Source organism: Tyto alba, unplaced genomic scaffold (assembly GCF_018691265.1).
Source record: "Tyto alba isolate M040663 unplaced genomic scaffold, T.alba_DEE_v4.0 Super-Scaffold_14, whole genome shotgun sequence".
NCBI classification, from domain to species: domain Eukaryota; kingdom Metazoa; phylum Chordata; class Aves; order Strigiformes; family Tytonidae; genus Tyto; species Tyto alba.
In genome coordinates, this window is record NW_024881276.1 from 18,821,448 (window position 1) to 18,847,357 (window position 25,910).

At 34.7% G+C, this 25,910-nt stretch overlaps 1 protein-coding gene across 21 annotated transcripts in view; it reads right to left on the reverse strand.

Annotated features, from left to right (window-relative positions):
- Positions 1–25,910, reverse strand: part of DMD (dystrophin) — a 1,076,492-nt gene that overhangs the window by 169,534 nt on the left and 881,048 nt on the right. For all 21 annotated transcript variants that reach the window (XM_042788288.1, XM_042788292.1, XM_042788293.1 and 18 more), the window contains 2 exons: positions 23,639–23,759; positions 22,715–22,983 (listed from right to left, as the gene is read on the reverse strand). In XM_042788288.1, coding sequence (XP_042644222.1) covers positions 22,715–22,983; positions 23,639–23,759 — 390 coding nt within the window. The remainder of the gene's footprint in view (positions 1–22,714; positions 22,984–23,638; positions 23,760–25,910) is intronic.

Consider the following 25,910-nt stretch of genomic DNA (forward strand, 5'->3'; position numbering starts at 1 on the left):
CCATATCCTATCTACACACAAAGGCAGGATAATTTACTTGCTATATTAGTCTTGCTTTCTAGCTGCTTTCTCTGAGCATTTTTAATACAGACCACATGTGGCCTGCATCCTGTTTTATATCATCAAACACCTGAAATTATTGCCTAGTAATCATTTCATTAATATGCAATGCAAAAAAAAGTCAAAAAAAGCCCATCCAGTATCTCAGTGAAGCTTAAGAATAAATAGTATGAAGACATTCATAGATATTAGATTGACATGAACTGCACTAAAGGTAAACATAATCGAAAAATTGTTCCTCAAATGTCTTTCAAAACCAGACCTGACTTTGACTAATTATGTTAAATTGCTCTATGACATAAGGACTTAGTCTGACTTAAGTGGTACACATGTACAGTGAATGATTCTAATGACAAATCTGAAAAATGCACAGTCAGAAGTGATGTGCATTTTGTAAAGGAAAGTGCAGAGAATGATTCAAGTGTCACGATATAAGAGAAGAGGCATATATCAAGATCATGACATAACAGTTGACTTCTCCATTTAGCAGTTTTATTCCACTGGAACACAACTGACATTACTGGAAAGAATACTGACTTACAGTGCAGTGTACAGCAGGGTCTGCAACACAAGGAAAAGGAAAAGAGCTCACGTTTGGTTTTATCCCACAGAGTCATGCATGTGCTTACCCTGATCATTTTAGTTAGCAATTGAGGTCAGAGAACAAAAAACATGCTTTAAAAATAGATATTTGTTCTTGTAAGGTAAAGGCCTCAAAGGCTGAAGAGTTATATATACCATTGTGTGAACACTTTACATGCAAATAGTTATTCTACACTTTTTTTCCTGTGATCTCTTAGTTTCAGTTGCACAAGTTCCTTGGCCATGACTCTGTGGTTTATACCTGGGATGGTCAACTCAGTTCCTCCAATGTTGCTTAGTTTCCAAGATGAGATAATATCTCTCAGCTAGTGTTACCAATGTCCACATCATACATAAATATAAATGTGTATATATTTATATATAATTATATATACTAATTAAATTAATATATAATAACAATTTAAATATAAACATAATAAATATATATAAAATTAAAAAAACCTGATAGAATAAATGCAGATCAATGGATGCAAAGATCAGTTCCCACACTACAATGCATGTTAACACAGTTCCTTCATTAAACCAAGTTAATTTTCTATTAATTTGTATGGGAATAGGATCAGGCTTTGATTGAAAACTTCATTGCTTAGGCAAAGCACACAGGCCTGAGCTTATAAACCACTTGTTTTTAAACATATACTTAAGTGTCTGGCTGATTCCAGACGAATTATTTGCATCTGCAATGTTGACTTGAAAATACTGGTCTCACTTGAAGATTGACATAAATGATTAGGTAAATGGCACAATCATTATACTTAAATTAAGGTGAAACAGAAGATCCTCTATAATTAGCCAACATACTTTTTGACTCTAAGTTATTTTACAGATCAGAAAGGCTAAGGCACAGAAGTAAGTCAGAAGGAAAGATATCAAATCATAGAAATACATATGGAAGTAAAAAAATAAAACTTATCTTCTACTCCCTCTTCAATTGACATCTTTATTGCTTTCTCTGCTGCAAAGATACTGATTTTTGCAGTTATGCTAATTTTCCAACATAGAAAATAGAACACCTTTTTCACCATCTTTAAATTCAATATTCTCTATTACCAAGTCTGAATTTTTACTGGCATATTTTTAGACAAATTCAAACATAAGAAACAGCAACAACAAAAAAAATGCTAGTCAATGTACAGCTATCTAATTAATGCTGGTAAACTTACAGTTAAAAAACATATATAGAAAAGAAAGAATTATCCACAGAAAGATTTGGCATATGACCTTTAGAAATTTAGAATTTCTGCTGGATTGTGATTTCGATCAGTATGATTGAAATGTTTTACAGAAATACTGATAACTTTAATATTCAGTTTGTATAATATGACTGATTAATTTTTCTATTTTTTTTTCCTTCTGCATAAGAAATACAATACATATCACAGGTTCATATCAGAAAAATGCAGATGACTATACTGTTGGTAATTTAAAAACATATATACAAGATGAGTAGTGTACCACTACCACAAGGAGACCTATTTGAACCAATTAAATTTCTCAGGATGTAAATGACTTCTCAGTGTGAACAACAATAGGAGAAACAGACTCAAATTATCTTCATTATAACCGTCCTTACGCAAGAACGAATTTCAATGGTATGTGATACTGTAGGTGGTAGATTGGATTTTAAATGATCTGTACAGTCCTGTTAGAAAATATTTTCAAATCCCTTGGAAAATTAGCAAGAACTCTAGGAGACACATACCACAAACATCCTAACCAGACAAATATTAGAAGTCTAGAATATAGAGTGACCATATTCAGTCACATGAAAAGGTCATCTCAACCAGTCCCTTGTCTGATAGTAGCCAATATAATTGTTTAGGGAAGAAGGTAAGGGAAAGCATCAGCTTCTCTGCTCCTTGCTGTACTCTTCCAGCTCAACATTTTGGGTCCCAGAGATTCTGGAACCAGAAGTTGCATTTCTATGCCAATTAGATCTTGATGAATTCGTCTTCCATGAAATTATCTACTTGATTTTTGAACTAACACAGGCTTTTACCATTCAAAATACACCTATGGTAAGCTCAATATTTAGGTTGAAGAACCATCTTTTTTTTTTTGCCTTTTTTTAAACCTATTGCTTGAGACCCACTTGAGAACATCCTTAATTCTTAACCTGAGATACAGTTATCAACCATTCCTAATGGACTTTGTGTCCATTACAGATTCTACAAATGCTCCATCATATTTTTTCATTCTTCCATGTTTAAGAAACAAAGACCAAGATATATTTGATTAAATGGGGATATCTATAATGTATTTACATCTGAGAAAATCACCATATGGTCCCTTTATATTCAACAGCTAATCAAAACCAGGAGTTGAACCTAACATAAGGTTTTACTATAGGATGGCATGAATCATATTTTGAATCGCAACAACTGACATGAGCAGATTTTCACTGACTATATTAGGAGCCTAGGCAACTAGCTCAAAAGCAGGCAGATACCTGGAAGATGTGAAATTACACAAGACAAACTCCATTTATTCTGTCCTTGTATACCTTTTATCTAATCTGCTATAGTATTTTTTAGATCTGGGATCCAAAACACTGCCTACAATATACATGATATGAGTACAACAGAGACTTACACCATAGCATCATGGTATTTCCTGCTTTTTTTCAGCAATTCCCAGATTTCATTTGGCTTTCTAAACAGTCCTGAGTATCGATGTGATATTTTCAGAGCACTGTCTTACGATTCCAAGATCTCTTCCATGAGTCCTAAAAGAATGTTTAAAAGGGCTGAAGGAGAGTTCATTACTGTGCATGTAAAGCTGGGGTAGTTTTTTCCACATGCTTTGCTTGAGATTTATCAGCACTTGATTTCATCTGTTAACACTTTGCTGACAGTCAGTACTGTGAGTTTTTTCTGTAACTGTTTGCAATCTCTCCTCATCGTAAGTATTTGGACTAGGTTTGTATCATCAACAAGATGTGCCACTTATTAATTTTCCTTTCCATATCATTTATATGCATGTTGGACAAAATAAATCCTCTGGAGTGCAAACAATCATCTCCCTCATTTGGAACACTGACCTCTGCCTTTTGTTTTTCATCTTTTATAGGAAATAACCAAATAACTGGTTATTCATACCACATGAAGACCTTCTCTGTTATCCCACTGGAACTTGGTTTCTTTGCTGGAAGACCTTAAAATCCTTGTGGAACACCAAATGGCCTATACGCTCCTATTGATATGAACATCTTTCCTTCAAGGCACACTAGGAAATGTAAGGCACACCTACTTTTACAAAAGCCATGTTGTTGTCTCTCCTACAGTATATTCTTCCCCAGACTTCCTCATCTGTAGGTCCAGAGGCCTGACTAGATGTATTATTTAAAAACTATCACCACATTTGCCCTCTTCCATTTCTCATAAAAAACTAATTTTAAACAAGAAAATACTGTTAATAGTTACAACTATTTTATACTTCCGTTAGAACACTTGGCTGAATAGTCATCTGGTTCTGGTGACTGGGAGCTCTTAAGCATGACAATTTGTTCTACGTATTTTTGCTTCAAATAGATGTCTATATTCTTTTCTTTATCTACCCCACCTTTCTAGGTCTGTTAAGAGTGCATTTTGATGGTATGAATTTGTTTTCAGTTTCCAGTGTAGTGTCTCCATGCATCTTCACATTGCCCTTTTGGTTCCTTTTCAGCAGGCATCCTCATTTGTGTGTAGCTTCCTTTCTGAAAACTGAACATTGCTGTGGTGGATTTTTTGGGTTATTTTTTGTCCCTGCAGAGATGCTGACCTTTAGTTCATAATGACCCCTATTATGATAGCAATGTTTTGAACTTCCACTGCTCAGTACCAAGCCAAAACTCTTAGCAGTTATCCTCTTGGTGTTTCCTAAGATTACACATTTTCTATTTAGGGCTGACACTTCAAATCCAAAAATATTTTAGCCTAGTGTCTGTAATTGCACACTGGTTTCTTAGATATTTTAGAATATGGAAGCTAAGCCCCCCCAATTATTTGCAGGTTGCTTTTCTGCCTATTTTCCACTAAATTTGCTTGTGCTTTGGGTACCCTGTTCCAAGGTAGTAAAAGCTAACACATAGCCCTCACCTCTTTCCAGAATACCAACTCTATTAATGAAAATGTGATTATTTATTTAAATATTATTAGGTTTTTTTAAGATGTCCTTCCTTCCACATTTCATATACCATACTGGTGGGTTTTTTCCTCCCTTTCTTTTATTAATGTTTATCCCTAACACATAGAAGAACACCAACTTCCTCTTTAGAAGGCTGCCCAGTGTTCAGAAGAGAGATAATGTAAAAAAAGTCTATGTCTTTATATTTAAAGATTCACCAAAGGGAGATGGCTTTTGTTAATGACATGTAAAGGTTGTTTTGTTGTTTTTTGGTTTTTTTTTTTTTTTTTTTTAGGATCCATAAAGCAGTTCCATGAAATCTGAAAGAAAATTCATGAATCATTTGAGTGAAAGAATAAAATAGTAAACAAGTGTATTTCAATAACAATATAGATATTACATACTTTGCTAGCTTCAGGAAGTTTCTAAACTTAAATAAATTTATGAATTTTCAAAATTCATAACTGAAAATTCAGGAAGGAACATTGACTGTACAACACACATTTTCCATTTCTTAACGCCTCTCTCCCTCGACCACAGGTGCTTGCTAGCATGTCAGACATGGAATTCACGAATCCAATCAAAATTAAATCAAGTGCCTGTAACTTCTGGCCCACTGAAGTTGTTGGAATAGTGTGACTAAATCCCACTATGACACTTGGAAAATACAACCTGAAGAGTAAGTGTATTCTCAGAACAGTATTTGTTCTTTATGCACAGAGAAAAACTCAAATATAGACTGGATTTTATTTATTGTTTGCTACTGTAAAAAGTCAGTTGGTCTCTGAAATTGCTTTTTACTCTTATTGTGTTTATTCTTACTGATACCTGCACCTACCATTTATGTTTAGATGTAGTCCAGAACAGACAGCCTCGGTGCCTTGTCATAACAAATAGTAATTATGCAGCTGTATTGAGAGCAAGAAATCATCACTGCTTAGTATTAACCACACTGACAAAAGGAAAATAACAGTATGCACATATGAAGTCATATGTACACCTCAGTAGTACTGAGACTGAGTTTAGCTGCATTTGTCTTAAAAAATGTAGTAGATAAACAGATACCATCTAATAATTACTTGCTTTCAATTATTACACAATTATTCAGTTCCAAAGTCAAGTAACTGAGCATTTAAATTATGATTTAAAATAATGTCAATATTCCTATTGGTTCCTACTTACCTGAAATATTTCTGCACTGAAAAATAGCTTGGGAGCAGATTAATTTATGTTCCTTTTGTCCTACATGTAGCCTTAACAACACTTGCACTTAAGTTTACAAGTTTAAAAAAATCTCTGTAAGATCATCTACAAACAATTACGCTGCAACAATAGGGTAATATTGCTTTCCAACTATATTGTCCTAACCCTGAACACATTAGTAAGTTTAAGACTCACTGACGTTTCCCATACTCATGGAAGGAGGGACCATGAATCTCAGCAGTACATATACAGTAATACCCTTTCTTGTTGGAAAGAGAAGTTAAAGGAGACAAAGTTAATTTCACCAATGCACCAAATACTTTAAATGTTCAATGCTAGCTTCTGAAGATGAGTGTTTATCTTTTTAGTTATGGATGAAACAGGCACGGATGCCTATCTAAGATGTCAAAGGCAATTTGATGTAATCTCTACTTTTCCTCTCAGATTTTATAGACAAGCAATTAATGCAACACGAGGCTTTGATTTGAACACTATATAGGTTTGCTTTGAGCACAACATGGGAAGCAAAAATTGATCCCAAAGCTAGTTTTTCACAGAAATAGTAAATGCAAGACTTCGGTAGATACTATCCTCTTTCACTAAAGTTTATATTTGACAAATCTCAACCCAAGGAATTTAAAACATTTCCTAGTATTCTTTTAAAAAGGGAGGACACCTCTGTCTCCCCCCTGCCAAAAAAAGCAATAATTTGAAAATCATGACAGGACATCCCGAGTTTTCCAGCAATGATATTAACTATTTAGGCAGTCTACATGTAGACCTTATAGAGGGCTAAACATTGTAGCAGCTGTATTTAGAAATGAAATGTTTTGCACTTCTAATAAACTGTTCAAGAGCATGCAAACTTGGACATCTATGAAAACTGAGGCCAGAACACAAATTTCTTACTGTTATTATTGATTAAATGAATAAGAGTTTCTGCATACTTTTTGTATGTCTACTTGTGAAAATCATTTCAAAGGCATGTATTAAAGAAATATTTTCACTTTCACAAAATGCTAAAAATATTCTGTTAAAATGAAAAGGAAAAAAAAAAAAGAAAAAAAGAAAAATATTCTAAGTAGTAAAGACATTATTATTATTAAAAGACAAATGAGTAACTAGCAAATTGGTTTGTCATCAATCTATTTTTGTGGGTGGATAATATGGCTTTAGTGTAGCGATGATTTTGTAGACAGGTTATAGCTTAAGATTTAATGAATTATTATAGCATGTAATTTCATTTGAATATACTAGTAACTTTATCTCTAAAAGGAAATGACAAATCAAGTGCCAGATCCAGAACTCTTAAAAATAGAGCTAAATTGCTATTGCAGAAACACATAATCACAGAATGGCTGAAGCTGGGAGGCACCTCTTGAGATCACCTAGTCCAGCTTTGCTGGCTCAGAGCAGGGCCAGTGAGAAGCAGGTTGCCCAGGACCATGCCCAGTCAGGTTTTGAATATCTCTAAGGATGGAGACTCCACAGCTTCTCTGGGCAACCTGTTCCGGTGTTTGACCACCAACAGGTGTCTTCTTGTATTCAGATGGAACTTCATGGTTTTTAATTTGCACCCACTGCCTCTTGTTCTGTCAGAGGACAGTACTGAGAAGTGTTTGGCTTCCTCTTCTTCATACCCTCCCATCAGGTATTTATACATACTGATAAGATCCTGACCCGCCTTTTCTCAAGGCTGAGCAGTTCCACTTCTCTCAGCCTCTCCTCATAGGAAAGATGCTTCAGTCCTGTAACCATATTTGTGGCCCTGCACTGAACTTATTCCAGTGAAGTCCATGTCTCTCTTGTACCAGGGAGCCCAGAACTGGACACAGAAATCCAGGTGTGTCCTCACCAGTACTGAGAAGAGAGGAAGGATCACTTCCCTCTACCTGTTGGCAATGCTCTGACTAATGCAGGCCAGGGTGCTGTTGGCCTTCTTTGCCCCGAGGGTGTATTTCTGGTTTACAGTCAGCTTTTTGTCTGCCAGGACTCCAAGACCCTCCCCTGCAGAGATGATTTCTGGAGTTATTTCTTCCACAACACAGGACATGGCATTTCTCCTTGTTGATCTTCATGAGATTCCACGCAGTGTAATTTTCCATGCTGTCATGGTCCCTCTGAATGGCAGCACAACCATCTGGTATATTGGCTGTTCCTCCCACTTTTGTACCATCTGTGAACTTACTGAGGGTGCACTCTGTCCCAGGGTCCAGTTCATTAATGCAGTTGTTAACTTATATCGACAGAGTATTGACAACTGTGATACCTCACTAGTGACTTGCCTCCAGTAGAACTTTCTTGTCTTTCATGTGCCTGGAGATGGTTTCAAGGATTAGATGCTCCATCACCTTCCTAGGGATTGAAATGAGTCTGACTGGCTTGTAGTTCCCTGGGTCATCCTTTCTGCCCTTCCTGAAGATGAGTGTCACTTGGTCTCTTCCAGGATTCAGAAATCTCTCCCAATTGCCATGACATTTTGAAGACAGTTGAGAATGGCCTCACAATAACATCCGCCAACTCATCCAGCACTCATGGCTGTATCCCATCAGGATTTAGATATGTCCATAATTATGAGCATGAAAAGTCCAACCCCTTATATGTTCCACCATGGACTTTTCTGACGATATGAAGTAGATTTCAAGAAAAGGCCAACTGTGCCTACAAAGAAAGTTTGTTTCCCTGGTCTGTGAGTAGCACTTATATGGGGCTGTGGACTGATGCCAGCTTGGCATTTTCTTGAAGAATTCCCTCATATTGAAGAGTCTCTCACTCTCACAGGTCTATGTTAAGCCTCAGTTCTCATGACTGGTGAAAGACACAGGAAAGGACATCTGGCACCGTGATGAAAATGTTATGGCTTAGGAAGAAAAGCTCTCTTGTGTCAGATGAATTTGTGCAGCAGCAGGTGCAGCGAAATCACAGCAGGATCCATGTGCACATTAAGGTGAGTGGCTGTCCTACACCTGGGCTGCAGCAGGTTGCCAGCACTGACGTTCCTCTACCTCAGCTCCCTTAGTGCCCAAGTGGAGAAGTATTCATGGGCCAAAGTGTATCTTCAGGTTTTATATTTAAAATCACTCAAGGTGGAACAAACTGACATATTCTATCCAGGGAAGTTTAACAGTCTCCATCTTTTTCATTCAAAATGAATGTGTTTCTTCTCTGATGGATTTAGTGTATTCTGATTCAAATTTAATTGAAACCTGAGATTGTCAGCTGCTAGCTCAATATGCTACACTTAGCTTCCTTTTAAACTCACACTGTATTTTTATTTAATTCTAGTGCTCCTGGGGACAGTTGATGCTGAAACAAAATGGATTTTAGCTGATTTGATTTTCCATCCTACATATTTTTATGAACTCAGAAATGACCAAGCAGGGATGCACTAGAGTAGAATATAAATCCTCTTCTGGGAAAAAAATAGTTCTAATATAAGACATCACGGGAGAAAGAAAAGAAAATGCCCTTTAAATCCTATCCCGTTCTGCATTCTCTATTTCTGAACCTGATAAAACATTACAATTTTCAAAAGTTATTTCCTACAATTTGTAAGACTAACTCAGAATTTCCTTAAAAATGAGAATATTAAAATATTAATAGAAAAAATGAAAAACGTGCTGATGCCAGGTATTAATTTTCTTTTCTGAATTTCCAAGGGAAAAAGCTATGATTTGTAGCAATGTTGTATCTAGAAAAAAAATTTTCAATTATTAGGATGTCTAATTTAATAAACAGAAGCACACTAATAAATAGATGCACATACCCTGATACACATATCACTTTGTTACTATGAATTCTTGGTTTTGTTTTGTTCGTGTTTTTTTTTTTTTTTTTTTTTTTAAATCAACAACTGTTGATTTAATAACTGTTGAGTTTTGTGACACCTGAACAGATACGACCTATGCTACTACCTTGCCATTTATTCTGAAATTGTGTTCTCCTCCATGGAGGGGGAAAAGTAAATAAGCAAATTTAGCTTGTAATTCACTCAACTAGAACAACTATAACCATGACATGGCAGAGCCCATCAATGCTAAAGTGTTCGTAAACAGTTCTGCACCAATTTTCCACATAATCAAAGTCAGTTACTCAGTTACTTTGCAACCAAGAAGCCAATCTGGAAATGAAGAACTGAAGTGCCTAGGAACTGTAAGGAACTTGAAGCATTTCAAAATGTAATCTGAAAGTCTAACCCACATTGCATGAAGGAGATAGTAAATATAAAGGAATTTTTGCAAAGGAATTTTTCCTTTAGTGTGGTTTCATTCAGCACTTTTAAAGCTACAAGCACCTGAAAAGATATATATGCTTAGCTTGTGGAGCCTCAGCCAAACTTGTTTCTAAACCATTAATAACACGTTATCTATCTCTATTAGTTAACTTGTGAAAACTGTATATTAGATATACATACAAACATAAAAGGTTGAATAACCTGTGTTCCTTACCAAGAGCTCTTTCAGGTAATGGAGACTCAGAGGAGTTCTCCTTGACCTCAGAAAATAGTTAGTACAAAGTAAATCTCTATTGTGTTGTAAAGCAGCATGGTATTTTAAAGGCAAATGTAGTATTTTACTGACAAAAAAAAAAAATAAACAGTTTAAACCAGAAGGATTGCAATAGGTGTATCAAGCTTCCAGGCATAAGTAGACCCTGTAGCTCAGGAGGAAAAATATGGATTGTCTGCATGGCCATACAAAAGATAAACTCAGACACTACTCAGAGATTGTAATCTGACACTGAACCAACATTAAAACATTTCAGACAAGAACCTTCAGAAACTCCTCCTGTCTTTTCTAGCAAAAAGCATATACAGATCTTTATTTTAATTTTAAAATAAATCTTTAGTTTCTCATCTCCTTAACATGAAAGATCATGTTTACTTACAATATGCCAACATGTCTTTAAATTTACCATGTAAATATTTCTTGATGTTTAGTCTCATAAAGTTGATAATTACTACCTCTAGCAAAGGGAACAAAGTTTTTCATAGAGCCTAAGGCCAAAAGGAGTTATTACAATCCATCCAGTCTCTAACTTCCAGAAGAAAGCAGGTCTGATGTAACCGTTCAAATGTTTGCTGAAATCTATGTTTTCCAATTCTTGAATTAATATTGCAGTTCCCATCTTCACCTTTTCACCATCACTGTATAAGTGGGGAGTGGGTGTGGGTGAAGCCTCAAGTTAAAATCCTGAGGTAGTAGTTCCTAGCCTTATATCTAACGAGAACATCCTTTAAAAATACCAGACAAGGGAATTCAGTCCTAACAGTAGATTTTAGTAGAACATAAGTGAGAACAATTCACTTTCTAAGCTAATTTAGGAAGAAATAATAATAAAATAAAATGCTGAAAAGAAGACAGTTAAACTTGAAAAATTAAACAAGTCTAGGGTTTTTATAGCAGCACTAGTCACCGGCTGGGAAATTGCATCAGGAGCAGTGCCCACCTTCCCAGGTGTCCCTCTGGGTGGCAGGCTGCCCTTCGATGACTTGAGGGACAGCAGGCTGCGGCTCTGGGAAATTTATTAGCTGTGGCTTCTGTTGAAACCAATGATAACTGTCATTCTTAATCCTCTGGATAATCAAACCCAGCTAAAATAAAGCAATTTACAGGTAAAAGCTAAAGAGAATAAAAACAATTTGAGTGGCATTGCTGTCTGGACAAATTAGTTTCACTGATTCAATTGCCCTATTTGTAAATTGGGAATACTACTACTTCTATTGCTGTCTCAGAAAGAAGCTGAGAAGATTAATTCATACTATCTGGAACACAAGAAGCACTATAAAAGTGGTACGTAGAAATAATAAGGTTTTATTATGGGTTAATCTTTGACAAAAATAAAAGAAATAAAACTCTATTAAGCTTTAAATATATAAAGATTAAAATAAGTATAGCACAATGAGTTGCTGATAAACATCCCAGGCAATCTAACTCCCTACTTCAAGCAGTCCCTAAATAATGACTGTGTACCAGAATATGAGCTTGAAAAAATAATTTTAGTTTGATCATTGATTTTCCCATGTCATATTAACATTATCATTACAGAATCTGCATGCTTGATAGTTACAACACCAAAATACATTCCCAGGAATAGGAGAGTCAATGTTTTAAGAACAGATTTCATTAAAAACATAATACTGGCAGATTTATTTTCATGGAAGAAACTGCCACATCACAGAGAGCAGACAACTTTAAAATTAATTTCTAGTACCCCTTCTCCTTTTTCTCTTCTCTTGTGTCTCACTGAATATACATGTCTCTGGTTATATATTCACTTCTGGTATGTCCTTTTGCTTTACATAGAAATGTTTCAATAGCAGACTACATAGATCAGATTTTTGTTAGAGATATTCCTTGGATATACTTTTTATCCCTTTAACTACCAATCTCACTGAGCTACACTCGCTTCAAAAGCCCTGAATAAAATGGTCCCAAGGTAAAAAGAAAACTGTTGTTCACATGTCATGTTTGGGAATGTTAATAGTCATCACACTAATATCTATACGCTGTGTTTATATGGCAAACTTAAACCAAAACAAAAAGCCATGTTAAATGTTGAGTTCCTGCAATAACGAGGCCATTTAGGTACTGAAACATTAATGTTTAATTCCCATTCTAAAAGCTCAACTCCCATTATTATTTCTGATAAACTGATAAAGAACAATCCCTTAAAAATGTTATGGTCTGACCTCAAATCTGAACTTCAGAAGCATAAAACGACAGACAAGTCTTTATACATGTATTAGTCAGCTCTCTCAGCAGGCTATCAGAAACCAAAATCAGAGATTAATAATACTTAAAAACTCAAATTCTGCCTGCAGATATGCATGTTGAGCTCCCACTGAAATCAGCAGGGTGAGTTCACACAAGGAAAAATTTGGCTCTAAATGAAATCTGTTGATCTAATAATAGCATGTTCTACCAAACTGGGCTGGAGGTAGAAAAAATTTCCACTTTTTTTTACTGGCCACCTTTTTTTCACCTTTACAGTTCAGGAATTCTTCTGCACTTACTGTCAGGGAAAAGCTAACAGTATTATTTAACACAAAGGTTCTTAATCAAAGAGAAAATAGTTAATCTGTTCTCTTAATAATTGTATTAGTACAATTAACACAAATCTGGTGCAAACTGGGTAGAATCTGGTGCAGCTCTTTCCCAAGTGCTGGTTGTTATGCAAAATGGTCTACAGGAGGCTGTTTCTCATAAATAGTTGTTGTGATTCCCCAAAAGTTAATTAAAGAATACTCATTTTTTGTTTGTTTGTTGTTAGCAATACAACATTAATGTTTCCATATCTCAGTTATGCTACTGTTTCCCATTAAGTAGTATGGTCAAGGGCAGTCTTAATTTTAAAAGAGTACTCTAAGATTTCACTTCCCTGCCTGCTCATCATTTTCATAGTGTTCTTATGTAAAGAAGATTTGGTACTCTCCCTTGCAACAGGTAGCCTGCTATAGCTAAAGAACCTGTGTAATCTAGTCTCCATAAAACATTCACTATAATTAAAGTGGTAGCATCTAAATATGAGATCAGAAATGTATAGCTTATTGAAAAAGGAGTCAGCAGAAGGAATGATGGTTTTCTTCAGGTATTTAGAATGGGCTTAGATATGGGCTATTGCCATAACAAACACTTCAATCTTATGTGACTGATTACACAGCAACAACATAAGGCAGATAAGACTTTTAGATTACATTTGTATCAGTTGCAAATACTTGACTATTACATATTAAACAACAACTTGTGAATATATTTATTTTCATGTGAGAAAATAAATTGATTCATAAGCTGTTAAAATGAGATTAAGAGACCACAGGACACACCAGAGTCACTTTCATCTCCTACAAGCTAAGAAGCATAGCAAAACTATCTTCAGCTGGTACAACTACATGATGAAGCACTCCATGTTTTTTAACTCAATTTCGTATTTTAAACAAAACTCAGAAAATTAAACTCCATTAGTGACAACCAAACAATCCTACTAAATTCTCTGTTGTATAAACCTACATTTAAAAAAAGGTAATAACAATATACCAGGCTGTACAACCAAATAGGTCATGTAGTTATCTGAAGTGTCTTTGATGATTTACAACATCCTGAAAGTTGTCTTATCAACAAATTCAACAACTTTCAACTACTGCTTTCATCACAGCAAATTCCACAAAGTTTTAAAATCACAAAAATATTATATATAATAAGGACATCTATAGGATGTCAAAATGTTCCAGTGAACTTAAGTAAGATTTTGGTTTATTTAAAAATAGTTTATTATGTTTTGATATACTCTAATGATGTTTTAGCTTATATTATCAGTAAAAGAGTTGCTGAAGAGTTTTTGACATTTTTTAAAATCTATTTGTATTGACCATATTTGTATTTAAAATCTCAAGTCCTCTAGAATGTCATTAGATCATCTCCTTTTATAGCATCTTACTTAGAAAAATCTCTAGCCTACAAATATTTCACACCTACAAAAACTCTTCATAGACATCATCTCTAGTTTTCTCAGGGTTGATTTTTTGGGTTTTGGAAAGCTGGCAAATGAAATAGGAGGAAATGGATATTCTGTATGACTTAGTTTTTAAAAATCAGAGAGTCCAGCACAGAATTTATTAAGAGATTTACTAAAGGAAATGGGACAATTTAATTCAGACTCATTATGGACTTTGGCGATGACAGCTGGCTTCAAATTAAAATTAAAAACTGTATATGCATTTCAAAGAAGTCTACAGAGACATCATAAATAATTATTGCATGATATATGTATGAAACGGTAAATTTGAGAAAGATTTGTAACAGTAATTACTTCAGTTATAGTATGAAGAAAACATTAATGCTTCCATCTCCTACACTGCTGTCAAATGGCTTCCTATTCATATGTCAACCAGTGGATGCTGTCATCTTTGAACTGTACAATTTAAAAATACTTAATCAAATCTTAGTTCATACTCTGTAATTCTGTATATGGAATGTTTAGTATTTTTGGTGTTTTTAAATCTACGAATAATAGGGAGTATACAGTGGGGAGTAATGCTTGTAAATTGTTGATATACATCCTAGTCTGTTGACTGATGAGAAGCTCAGCATGACCTGGCAACATGCACTCGCAGCTCAGAACGCCAACCTCATCCTGGGCTGCATCAAGAGAACTGTGGCCAGCAGGGTGAGGGAGGGGGTTCTCTCCCTCTACTCTGCTCTTGTGAGTCCCCCCCTGCAGTGCTGTGTCCAGCTCTGGGGCCTCCAGCATAAGAATGACATGGACCTGCTCGAGCTGGTCCAGAGGAGGCCACAGGGATGATCAGGGGGCTGGAGCACCTCCCCTGTGAGGACAGGCTGAGAGGGTTGGGGTTGTTCAGCCAGGAGAAGAAAAGGCTCCAGGGAGACCTGATAGCGGCCTTCCAGTAGTTAAAGGGGGCTACAGGGAAGGTGGGGAGGGACTCTTTATCAGGGAGTGTAGTTATAGGAAGAGTGGTAACAGTTTTAAACTGACAGAGGGTAGATTTAGATTAGATATAAGAAAGAAATTCTTGTGAGGGTGGTGAGGCACTGGCACAGGGTGCCCAGAGAAGCTGTGGCTGCCCCCTCCCTGGGAGTGTTCAAGGCCAGGCTGAATGGGGCTTTGAGCAACCTGGTCTGGTGGGAGGTGTCCCTGCCCATTGCAAGGCGGGGTTGGACTAGATGATCTTTATGGTCCCTTCCAACCCAAACCATTCTAATGTTTTATTATTCTATGGCTACTGAAACTGCTGAAACAATAATTTAGGGCCTCTTACTTCTGTAGGTTTGCCTGCTGCAAACTCTGATAAGTAGAAATTTTCTCCTCAAATTTCTGTAACAGCAGTGAAACCAATCAGTGTTGCACATGAAAAAAAACCCACAACTGATTACACATGGTATAAATTTGAAGCGAAAAAGGGGTTGGTCTTGGAATAATGCAGGAAGATACCTAGGCAATGTGAAAAAATGACAGAAGTCTAACAAAAGTAAGTTTGTTCAGAATACCAGGCAAGTTAATTTACCTCCTAATAACAGTAATTTGCTACTGATATAAATTCAGACCTCCATATGAAAAATAAATATTGCCTTTTGCTGTTGGTTTTGGTTTCGTTGTGTGTTTTATTTGTTTGTTTGTTTAGGAACATAGAGTCTATCAGTAAAGATGGGGAATTAAAAATATCTCAAAAGTTGGTGTATGTGTAGTGTCATTTTACTTTACAGACTGGACTGTATGAGCTCTGCTAGCTTAATTTAATGTATAGCTTAATTTTAAGTTAGCAAAAAATTAGGAGCATAGGTATCACATTACAATTGACTACAATTTGCTTTAACATGGATATGTAGCTGATTTGAAATCCTGGTTATTCAATACATCTTCCAGGTAATTATTTCTTGCATAGTTTCGATGGGTCTACTTAAAACTGGTCTCTTCATGTCCAGTATACATCTCCACAGTTAGGAGGGGATGAATGTGGACTATTGTCTTTATTTTAGGTGTCATTCATTGATTTTTCTGTATGTGACCCCTACTAAGTCCTTACAAAAATCTTCATTTCTTCAGGAAGGATAGAAAATTATCAATTATCTAAGGATTTCAAATAATTCTGGAAGATTTTTTTTTTCCAAAGAATGAGAACACAAATTAGAAATTCAACAACTCACTTTGCTCTCAGAATCTCCACTGTAGGCATCTGTCAGCACAGTTCCCTCCTAATAGCACTGTAAGAGTTCACTTTTCTTAAATACGTCTTTTCAGCAAAGCAGTAGCTGAACAGTAACAAAATTAATATATAAGGCTTTTTTTTTTTTTTTTTTTTTTTCCTCTAAATGAACAGCCTGTGGTCATTCATTGTCAGTAACTGAGGTTGCTGATTTAGTATTTGAGTGTTTTTAATAACAAGGTATTTTAGCCTTGCCAAACCTATTTCTTTTCTTTCTATGGCCACATATGAACACAAGTGAAATTCAGTTAATTATATTAAGGGGTTGTCTTAGTTTTTGTCTCATTTAGAGAAGAGATGACTAGGAATAAAAGGACTGAGAGCGCATAGAAGGTAATTTTGGAGTAGATGATGATCAGATCAGTTCATTTCTGATCTATGCATAATTGAAAACTCTGTTTATTTTACAAATTGGAAAGAGGTTTCAGGTTGACACTTTCTAGCAAACATTTGTCAGTGACATACAATTGGCTACAACTGCCAGTTATGCTGAAGAAAGTCTGCAATAAAGAGCATATAATTCAAGCCTGACATCTCAGAAAAAAAAGATTACTTACACAGTACTCATGATTTTCTCATTGCCTTTTGTTTCACAATTTTGTAGAAAATAATTAGTAGAAATTGTATTAAAATTGTAAATAGGCTGTGAGAAAAGAAATTAAAAGGATACTTACAGCCTTTGTGAATACACGTTACATTAAATACATTAAAATCCATAATCTAGATGCAAAGTTCACAGTCTTCCCATGTAACTGCTTTGTTCAAAACTGTAAAAGTGAATCTGCAAGAACAACAACCAGTTCTTAAGAATCAAGATTAAGACTTTAGTGAAAACTGCTCACAGGAAAATAGAAGACTTGTGTCACTAAATTCTGTTTTCCTTTTCAGAGTTAACAATCATCATACTGGGTCAAGGTGCTAACTTTATGTGAAAATGAAGGAGAACAAATAATTCTATAACAGAATGGAGTTAATTGAAAATAGGACCACACAATTCAGCTTTTATTTTACAGGTGTTCTTGAGATACATGCTTCTAGTTTGAATTAGAGAAACCACAGACACTACTGCCTATTCTTGATTTTTTTTTTTTGTTTTGTTTTGTTTTTTAATTTTAAAGTGATTAAAGAAAATATCAGAAATGAGCTACATCCCCCATGGAGTCTAGAGGCTCTGGTGTTCACTTACATTGTGTATGACAGAAAACTCAAGCAGTTATATGCCACTAATGATATAGTAGAATATCATTGGCAGAAGAAAGTGCATTATGCTCTTGTAAATATGTTGGAGTAGCTGAACTACCTTTGGTAACTGATAAACCACAATGCTAAACTTTCTCCGTCACAAAATTCTGTGCACAACATCCCAAAATAGTGGCTTCTACTTTAAAAAATAATTTTTCAGAGTGTAAAAGTATCAAAATCTAAAACTTCCTAAGGGTTCTAATTCTTATTAGTATTTCTCAGCAGATGTCTACAGACAGACAAGAAAACAGTGAGAAGGTATCAGCATGACATGTAATGACTGTTGCACACTAGCAGCATAAACATTATCAAGGTTCTGGTTGGTATGGAGCAAAGAAGAGACTTTTGGGAAGAAAGAGAGGCAAGGTGGTTTTGCTGCCAATTCCTGGAATGGGTCTTTGAATAAGATACAGAATGGATGAGGAAGATATGATGCATATCAATTGTATACCAGGGAAAGTCTAATATAAAAACTGAGTGGTGGTCTCACGTGACCCTAAGTGTTCCAGGCATTCTGATGAAAAGAGAAAATTTTGTTAGTGACTGCAAGAAGAAAGCATCTGCTGAGTTTGATGCAGAGATAAGTAGAAATCACAAGTCATGTAAAGCATGATTTAAACTACAATCAAAATGATAAGTCGATGGATATTAGGGGACATTTAATAAATTTGTTTGGGCTTGAACTGAATTTAAGACAGTTCAGTGATAGTTTGGATTTTAATGGATAGAAAGGTAAGCTTGTAAGAGAGAGAGAAAGCATGTGTGTTATTAAGAAAGTAAGTAATAGTTCAGTCTGCAGATAAAATCACTCGAGAGAAGAAAAAAGGGAGAATAACATAGGACAGTGGAGAAGTCTGAAGAATATTTTGATTATAGATCATCTGTAGTGTAGGTTGCGTTCTTTGGGGTAGGTGTGTGAAACTATTTATCTCTTATCCTCAGACTCAGAAATGAATACCAACTGGTACATTAATACAGATCAAGGATCTGTAATAATAATCCATTAACACTGATCAAGGAACAGTTATTTTGTGTGTGTTCAATGTTATACCATGACCTTAAGAGCTCCAGCAACTATAACTAAAGAGAACAGTGACAAATGGCACTGGGTAAAGTCATTCCCTAGGAATTCATTCATCAGCTTAGGTTTGGGAAGGCTACTGTGATCCTGATTAGGAGAAGTATTTGCAGGAAATGGAATCCTGTGTGACCAATATTTCTAAGAGCTGCTCAGAAGGTACTTGGGGTGCTTAGATGTATAGAGAGTAATAGGTACTCTGTTTCACACTGTAATATCATCAGTCATTGTGATACACATCATAAAACCCAAGATGTATAACATATCAATTTCATAATGCTTGGCTGATAATATAATTTATAAAGGAAAAACCTTATTGTTTACTAACTTAATTGAAGACTATGTTACTTATGTATTCTTCAATAAATTTATCTTTTAACTGATGAAAAGGAAAAGTATTTAACCTTTATGTGAATCATTTACTAAAAGGAGCAAGAAGGAAACAGTAGTAGCCAGGCATGTGTCAAACCAGTTTATACAGGCCAAATGAAAGATATCAAAGTAATCTAAAATCTGCAGAGCTGAGTCAAGTAGCTCTCCCAATATTATAAGGTGAGTTTTAAAATTGGACATTAGGAATTACACAACAGCTTTTAACTCATTTTCCATTCTCATATGCATACAGTGCTTTTGGGGATTACTGCAGTTTTGGTGCTAAGGACTGGGCCTGTAGACTGGAAGAGATAACTAGGATGCAGGAGGTATCTATTCAGTACTGAAGAGGTTGGAGCTTTCTTCTGCCCTCTCTCCACTTGTCTCTCTGCTTGAAATATCTCACCCCTTCACTTTTCCCATCACTGGACCACTTTAGACTAGGAATGATGTTCTTCATTTCTGTAGCACACGCAAAGTAGACACTGCTGCTCACCTGGCTAATGCTTTGCGTCAATTCTACATGCTCTTTTCCATAAATGTACACATATTAACTTTCTTAATCTTATTATGACTTTCAGGCATTAGACTAGCAATTCTTTTAGTAACTAATTTTCTATAGAATCAAAAATTTTGTTTACAAGTAACTATGAATATAATACTGTTATTGAATGTTTATTTTATGTAGTTGCTAAAGTCTTATGAAGAAAATAAATATTCATTACATTTTGTAGAAAGGCCTAGATTTGCTTTAATCTCTTGTATGAAGCCAAAATATAATCTTTCTCTTCCATATTTGGTGTGAAAATGAAACATAAAAAAAATAATTTTCCAATTGTTTAGTTTTCATTTAAACAAAATAAGGGGCTGGGGAAGAAAAACTGAATAAATTTTGTCATTATTACTGAGATAGTAATAATGGTTACATCTAAACTTATAAAGACAGGGAGTAAATCAGAAATGATCTTACTATCCAACTAATACATTCAACATAAATATGGGCTTAAATCATGTCTTACTGCTCCTGTCACAGATAAAATATTTACATTAAACCCTTTTTTTTAGGTTTTGAAAAATTAAACCCACCAATTAAGGCTAGGCTTGTGAGTATATTTCAAATATTTGTACACTTTAGGTAGATATGTTAAGGGTATAAAGGATCAAGATCAAAGTTTCTATAGTCTAGCCAGTTCACATATCGCAAATGCAAATTTGAAAACTTTTTAAGATTTTACATGAATTATGGGGTTACATAGATTATTGGTCTTGATTTACAACTTTTCTAAAATAGATTTCACTCAAAAAAAAAAAAAAGAATGTCATGAATACAAGTGACTAAGGTAAACCCTACAAAACCTTAAAACATACAGTTTTATATAGGCCTTCAAACTACGGACACAATTGTATCTTTCTTGTTAGTTACTAATTTTGCAAACATGCTTACATTGTCTAGTTAGTACATGCATTTGTCTTCAGCATCTATCTTGGAATTACATTTTGTTAGAGCAATAGATAGATTCTAGACAGAACTTTTTTGGATAATTACTGTACTACCCACAGTTATTATTGTTTAGCTTTTGGCTTATTGTGTTCTTATATTACCTAAGCTAATGATGATCAATTAGAAGGTGCTGAAAGCACCATATCACTGTGTGTGTGCATCTAGCAGACTGTAATTGACATATATGAAATGAAAAGTTATAACTTATAATGATAAGAATATATTCTGTATGTTTTTTTTTTTTTTTTTTTCATTTACCATTTAGCTGATAATCTTACAGCACAGTTTTATGATAGCCTATATTCATAAATATTTTAAGTAAATATGGTACAAATTAGATAAAAATCAGAGGGTAAGTGGTAGTATCTAATTTTATTTCTTGAAACAGAAGTCTTGGTTCCATCCGGCCCTAATATTAAGACTTCAGAAGGAATAAACAGGCATCTACTGATTGATAGTACCTCTGGATTTTCATAAGTGTTAAGATTTCTGTTTTGTCATGGTTGTTATTAGAATTTCATTATGTTCTCTAGGACAGCTTTTTTTTTTTAAAAAAAAACAAACAAACTGTAAAAGGATTCAGCACTATAATTATGGAGTCAACATCTATGGTCACAGCTTTAGAATTAAGCAGCTTGCTTTGTTTTCCAGTAGTATTAGGGATTCAGTGTTTCCATTCCGAATATTTTCTTCAAAATCACAAAAAAAATCCATGGCTATAATAAAAGTCACTTTCTGAGAATTTATAAATAAATGTCTTCTGCTCATTTATGAATTTAAATGAAGATAAACAAATTTTGCAACTAACTGTTTCCCAGCTACCAGGTACTTCATTTCTCTGGTATAATATTTGTACAGGACACTCACTGAACTTTCTGCATGATTAAAATTCATGGACTTTTTTTTTTTAATGAACTACATCTAGTTTTTAAAGGCATTTTCTTGCCATTAGTAATTTTATTTCCTCTTTTTTAGGTCCTAATGTTCTAGTAGAGAAAATAAGTCAGCTCAGGTCTCTTTCAAAATGACTGATGATTCCCATTTATGTGAATGGAACAGAGGCACTTTGTTCTTATCAAAATGGAACTGCCTCTATTGTGCTCTAGCTGAAGGAATCCTGTAGTATTTATAAAGTCTGGCCATGGCAGTCATGTTGAAAGAAGACAAGTTGTCATGAATTTCTCAATAAGCAATGATTTTATGAAAAAACCCTTGCAAGCAGATAAACATTAAGTTATAGAGAATAATGACAGTTTTTCCAGGATGTTTTTTTTTTTAACCTTCCTACATTATGAGGTCTAGTTAAGAAATAAGACAGATAGCAAATACTGCCATCATGACGTAACAACAACAAAACCATATACTTTAAATTTATATTCTACTCTACAAGTATAGACACCATTATGTACTTACCATACTTACAAAAGTATAATAAAGAACAGAACTAATTTTCTATGCTTTTATCATATATTCTCCTATCCTATTTTGCTTCCTTTAACTTTACATTTCCTGTGTTAACAGTGAGTGTGCTGAAGATATTTACACATTCCTGTAGTACTTTTAACCCATATTGGTAATATACATTCTCAGTGTTGATTTGATTCCATTTTAATTACAGAATTATAAAACACTTTCTATGTTTGGGGTTTTTTTTGGGTTGTTTGTTTGTTTTTTTTTTTTGGTTTTTTTTTTTTTTTTTTTAGATATAAATCACTATGACACAAAACTATTAATTTCTCATTTTAAAAGTTATTTCCTGATTTGGGGATTCATACAGTGAACAAGCCAATTATTTTATACCCAGAAATACTGATATACTGACACGTACCTTGACTTTCTCTAAGTGGTCCTGCAGAGAGTCAATTAACAGGTCCCCCACTGGCTGCCAGGATCCCTTGAACACTTCAGCCTGGCGTAGTTTCAGGTCCAGTTCATCCATTGCCTCTTGAAGGCCCTGCAGTCTTTCAAGAGCATCATCTATCTTCTTTTGCCAATCAGCAGACTGTAGATTCAGCTTATCCCACTCAGTTCTGACCTCATCTGCTTGCCTTTGGAGAAGTTTAGTGACATTGTGGGCCCTTTCCTCAGGTGACAGCTCTAAATGTGAAAGTCAAGAGGCTTTTAAGACATATTCTGTCTTAGTAGAAAAATAATTACTATCTGGGCAAGTTCAAAGCTCACTAAGAAACTATTAATAACCAAAGAAACCTGTGAAATTTATTTTATTAATGCATTCACATTTGAAAATCTCTTAACAAATTTAAATCTTGCCACCATACAGATCACCAAAATATTCATTTGAGTACATAAAGGCGTTTTTAAACATGCAAGGTGTAGCTAAAAGTTTATCAACCATCTCTTGATTCAGCATAATAGTTCTGCACATACATAAATATTAATCACTGTGAATTTTTTGCTGCAATTGAGTGGATTTGGGAGCTTCTGCAGTACTGAGACTACAAGTTGAATTTTAGGTTAAATTGCAGCTTTCAGATCTCAAACGGTCCTGAAGGTTTAAAGTCAGTTTCAAAATCTGCTTATAAATATGTATGTCTATTTAGTGCCACAGTGTTCAGAAGGATCGCTAAGGGTTTCTTTCATCTGTATTTTTAGCTTAGTTTCTGAATACTGACATTCAGCTTGGAGTGTAAAAGGAATGCTTTCACAGCGGCTGGCAGAATTTATTTAATCATTGCTGATCGTCACTGATCTTTCCAGCAATGTGTTATTAGCCTGCTCTTTCATCAATTACCTCTTGGTTCTGGGTAGAGCTTCTCCAGTCCCTCCACAGGCTGCTCTGCTAAGAAGATTCGCACAGTCTCTAGCGCACTCCTGATAACAGGTTCTTTTGTTTTCAGCTCCCTCTTGAAAGTCTGAGAGATGAAACAAAATTATTGTAAGTGGATATATAATGAAATACTGAGTGATAACCCATGTTTTTTCATCAATTTAAGAACAAAATTTCCAGCCACAGCTTCCATGTGTGTATTACAAATAGCTACTAAAAAAAAAAAAAGGTAATAGACATAATCTGCTTTTGCTTAACCTGAAATCACACTGTACTCAAAGGAGCAAATGTACTGCCAGCGTGCTGATAAATACCCAGGGTTGATGATCAAATTTCCACTGTGAGAGGGATCCCTTTTGTTGATTAACATCAGGGTCAGGTCCAAAAACTGCAAGGGGCAAGGCTTCGGCTGGCTCTGTGTTGGACCGTACCAGCATAGCCAATGGTTCTTGAAAGTAAGATTTAGCAGAATGCGAAGGAAAATCAATTATGTCTCACAGCTACCACTTTGCTACACTATTGCTGATGGCAACTGTCGTATCATAAGGAAAAAAAAAAAAAAAAAAAAAAAAAGGATTTATGGATATTGACATGTTAACCTGTAAAAATTAGTAACAAAAAAAATTAAAATAAATCACAACACTCTCTTCTAGTAGTGGTGTGGAATGCATCTCTTCCAAAATTACATGAACTGAGATTTCTGAAATGTAGAATCAAGGCCAAGGTGAAAATTCAGAAATACAATCTAGCCTAGATGTAGGCATGCATATGAGTCAGAATTAAAGGGCAGAAAGTAGTCCTTGAGAAATAGTTAATTTCTAGTTGCTTTAATCAGTATTTACTATCAATTTCTATATCTTTATGTTAACATTGCTTGGTGGTACATTCTGCTCCTTTACAGATCAACTGTGTTTCTCCCTTTTATCTCTTAATTTCCTGTCATGCTTTTTGTCACCTGTCTCCCTTCTTGTCTTTTCTTCCTCTTTCCTATTTGCATTTTTCTTCTTCCAGCAACAGCTCCTTTTACATCTCTTTTCTATTTCCTGCTTTTAATATGACCATGAGTAAGATTCTCAGGGTTGGTATGTGAAGTTTTAGTAGGCTATTGGAAGTATACATATCAGTATTTTTAATTTTATTTTTTCTTAAAGAGAATTTAAGATTTCAAATTTACAGACAAAACCTGGCCTACGGGTTGCATATTGTATTGGGTCTTTTGCATGCTGTATTGAATTTATCTAAATGGTTCTTATCACTAATTTATTTCAACATTTTCTACTCTATTCATGAAAAAATATTGAATGCACTGTTTTCAAGTACCATAGAGGTAAAATATGCAGATAATTATAGTGCAGTGTAATGCAAAACAAAATACCGCAAAAAGAAGAGCCATATGCCATGAGTAGAAAACAGATATTTTACTACAGGGATTAGAAAATTCTTTTTTACTACACAGGCATTACATAGGCTTCTAACATAATAAATTCACCAATTCAGTTAAATTAATTATTAAACAAATTTTGGTTTCTATGCAACCTAATGAGATATTATAAATTCAATATTAAAAAGTTCATTACACTTTTAATTACATTTGATATGAAATGCTCCATACAGGAAATACCTAGCAGAGCTAATAATGAGGATCACACCTGCAGTTTATAGTATGAGCATTCAGGTAAAAAAATTCTTAATGCATTTCAGGAAAGTAAACTTAAGGCAATTACTACATCATTCTACTATAAATATTTAAATAAACTTTTTATTAAGTGGTCAACAACTCACCTTAAGACTTTTAATTGTGAATCAGGAAAACCCTTTAGCAAAGTGTGCTTTCTTAAGGAAACAACAAAGTAAACAATGTTCATTTTGTGTCATGGACATCAATGGGACTGCGATCCTTTCACAGCGTGTATCTGCTATGATAAGGGAATCTCTTGTTTGATTAATATCTGTGATGAATGTTTTAAACATTCATGTTGATGCCGAAGACAAAACACTGATTTTCAAAAAGAAGAGTATTGTACATTAACAAGTAAACTACCACTGGACATTGTTATGCATAGAAACTGAGTGGGGTTACTCCAGTGTTAAAATTCTTTACCTGAGACATTTTTAGGCTTAGAAACTTTTATAATTCATACTTAACTCTTGCATGAAGTGCAATGGAAAGAGGAAATATAATAAGCGTTTTTTATGCCTCCAAAGGAGAAAAATCTATTCCTCTAACTAGACTTTG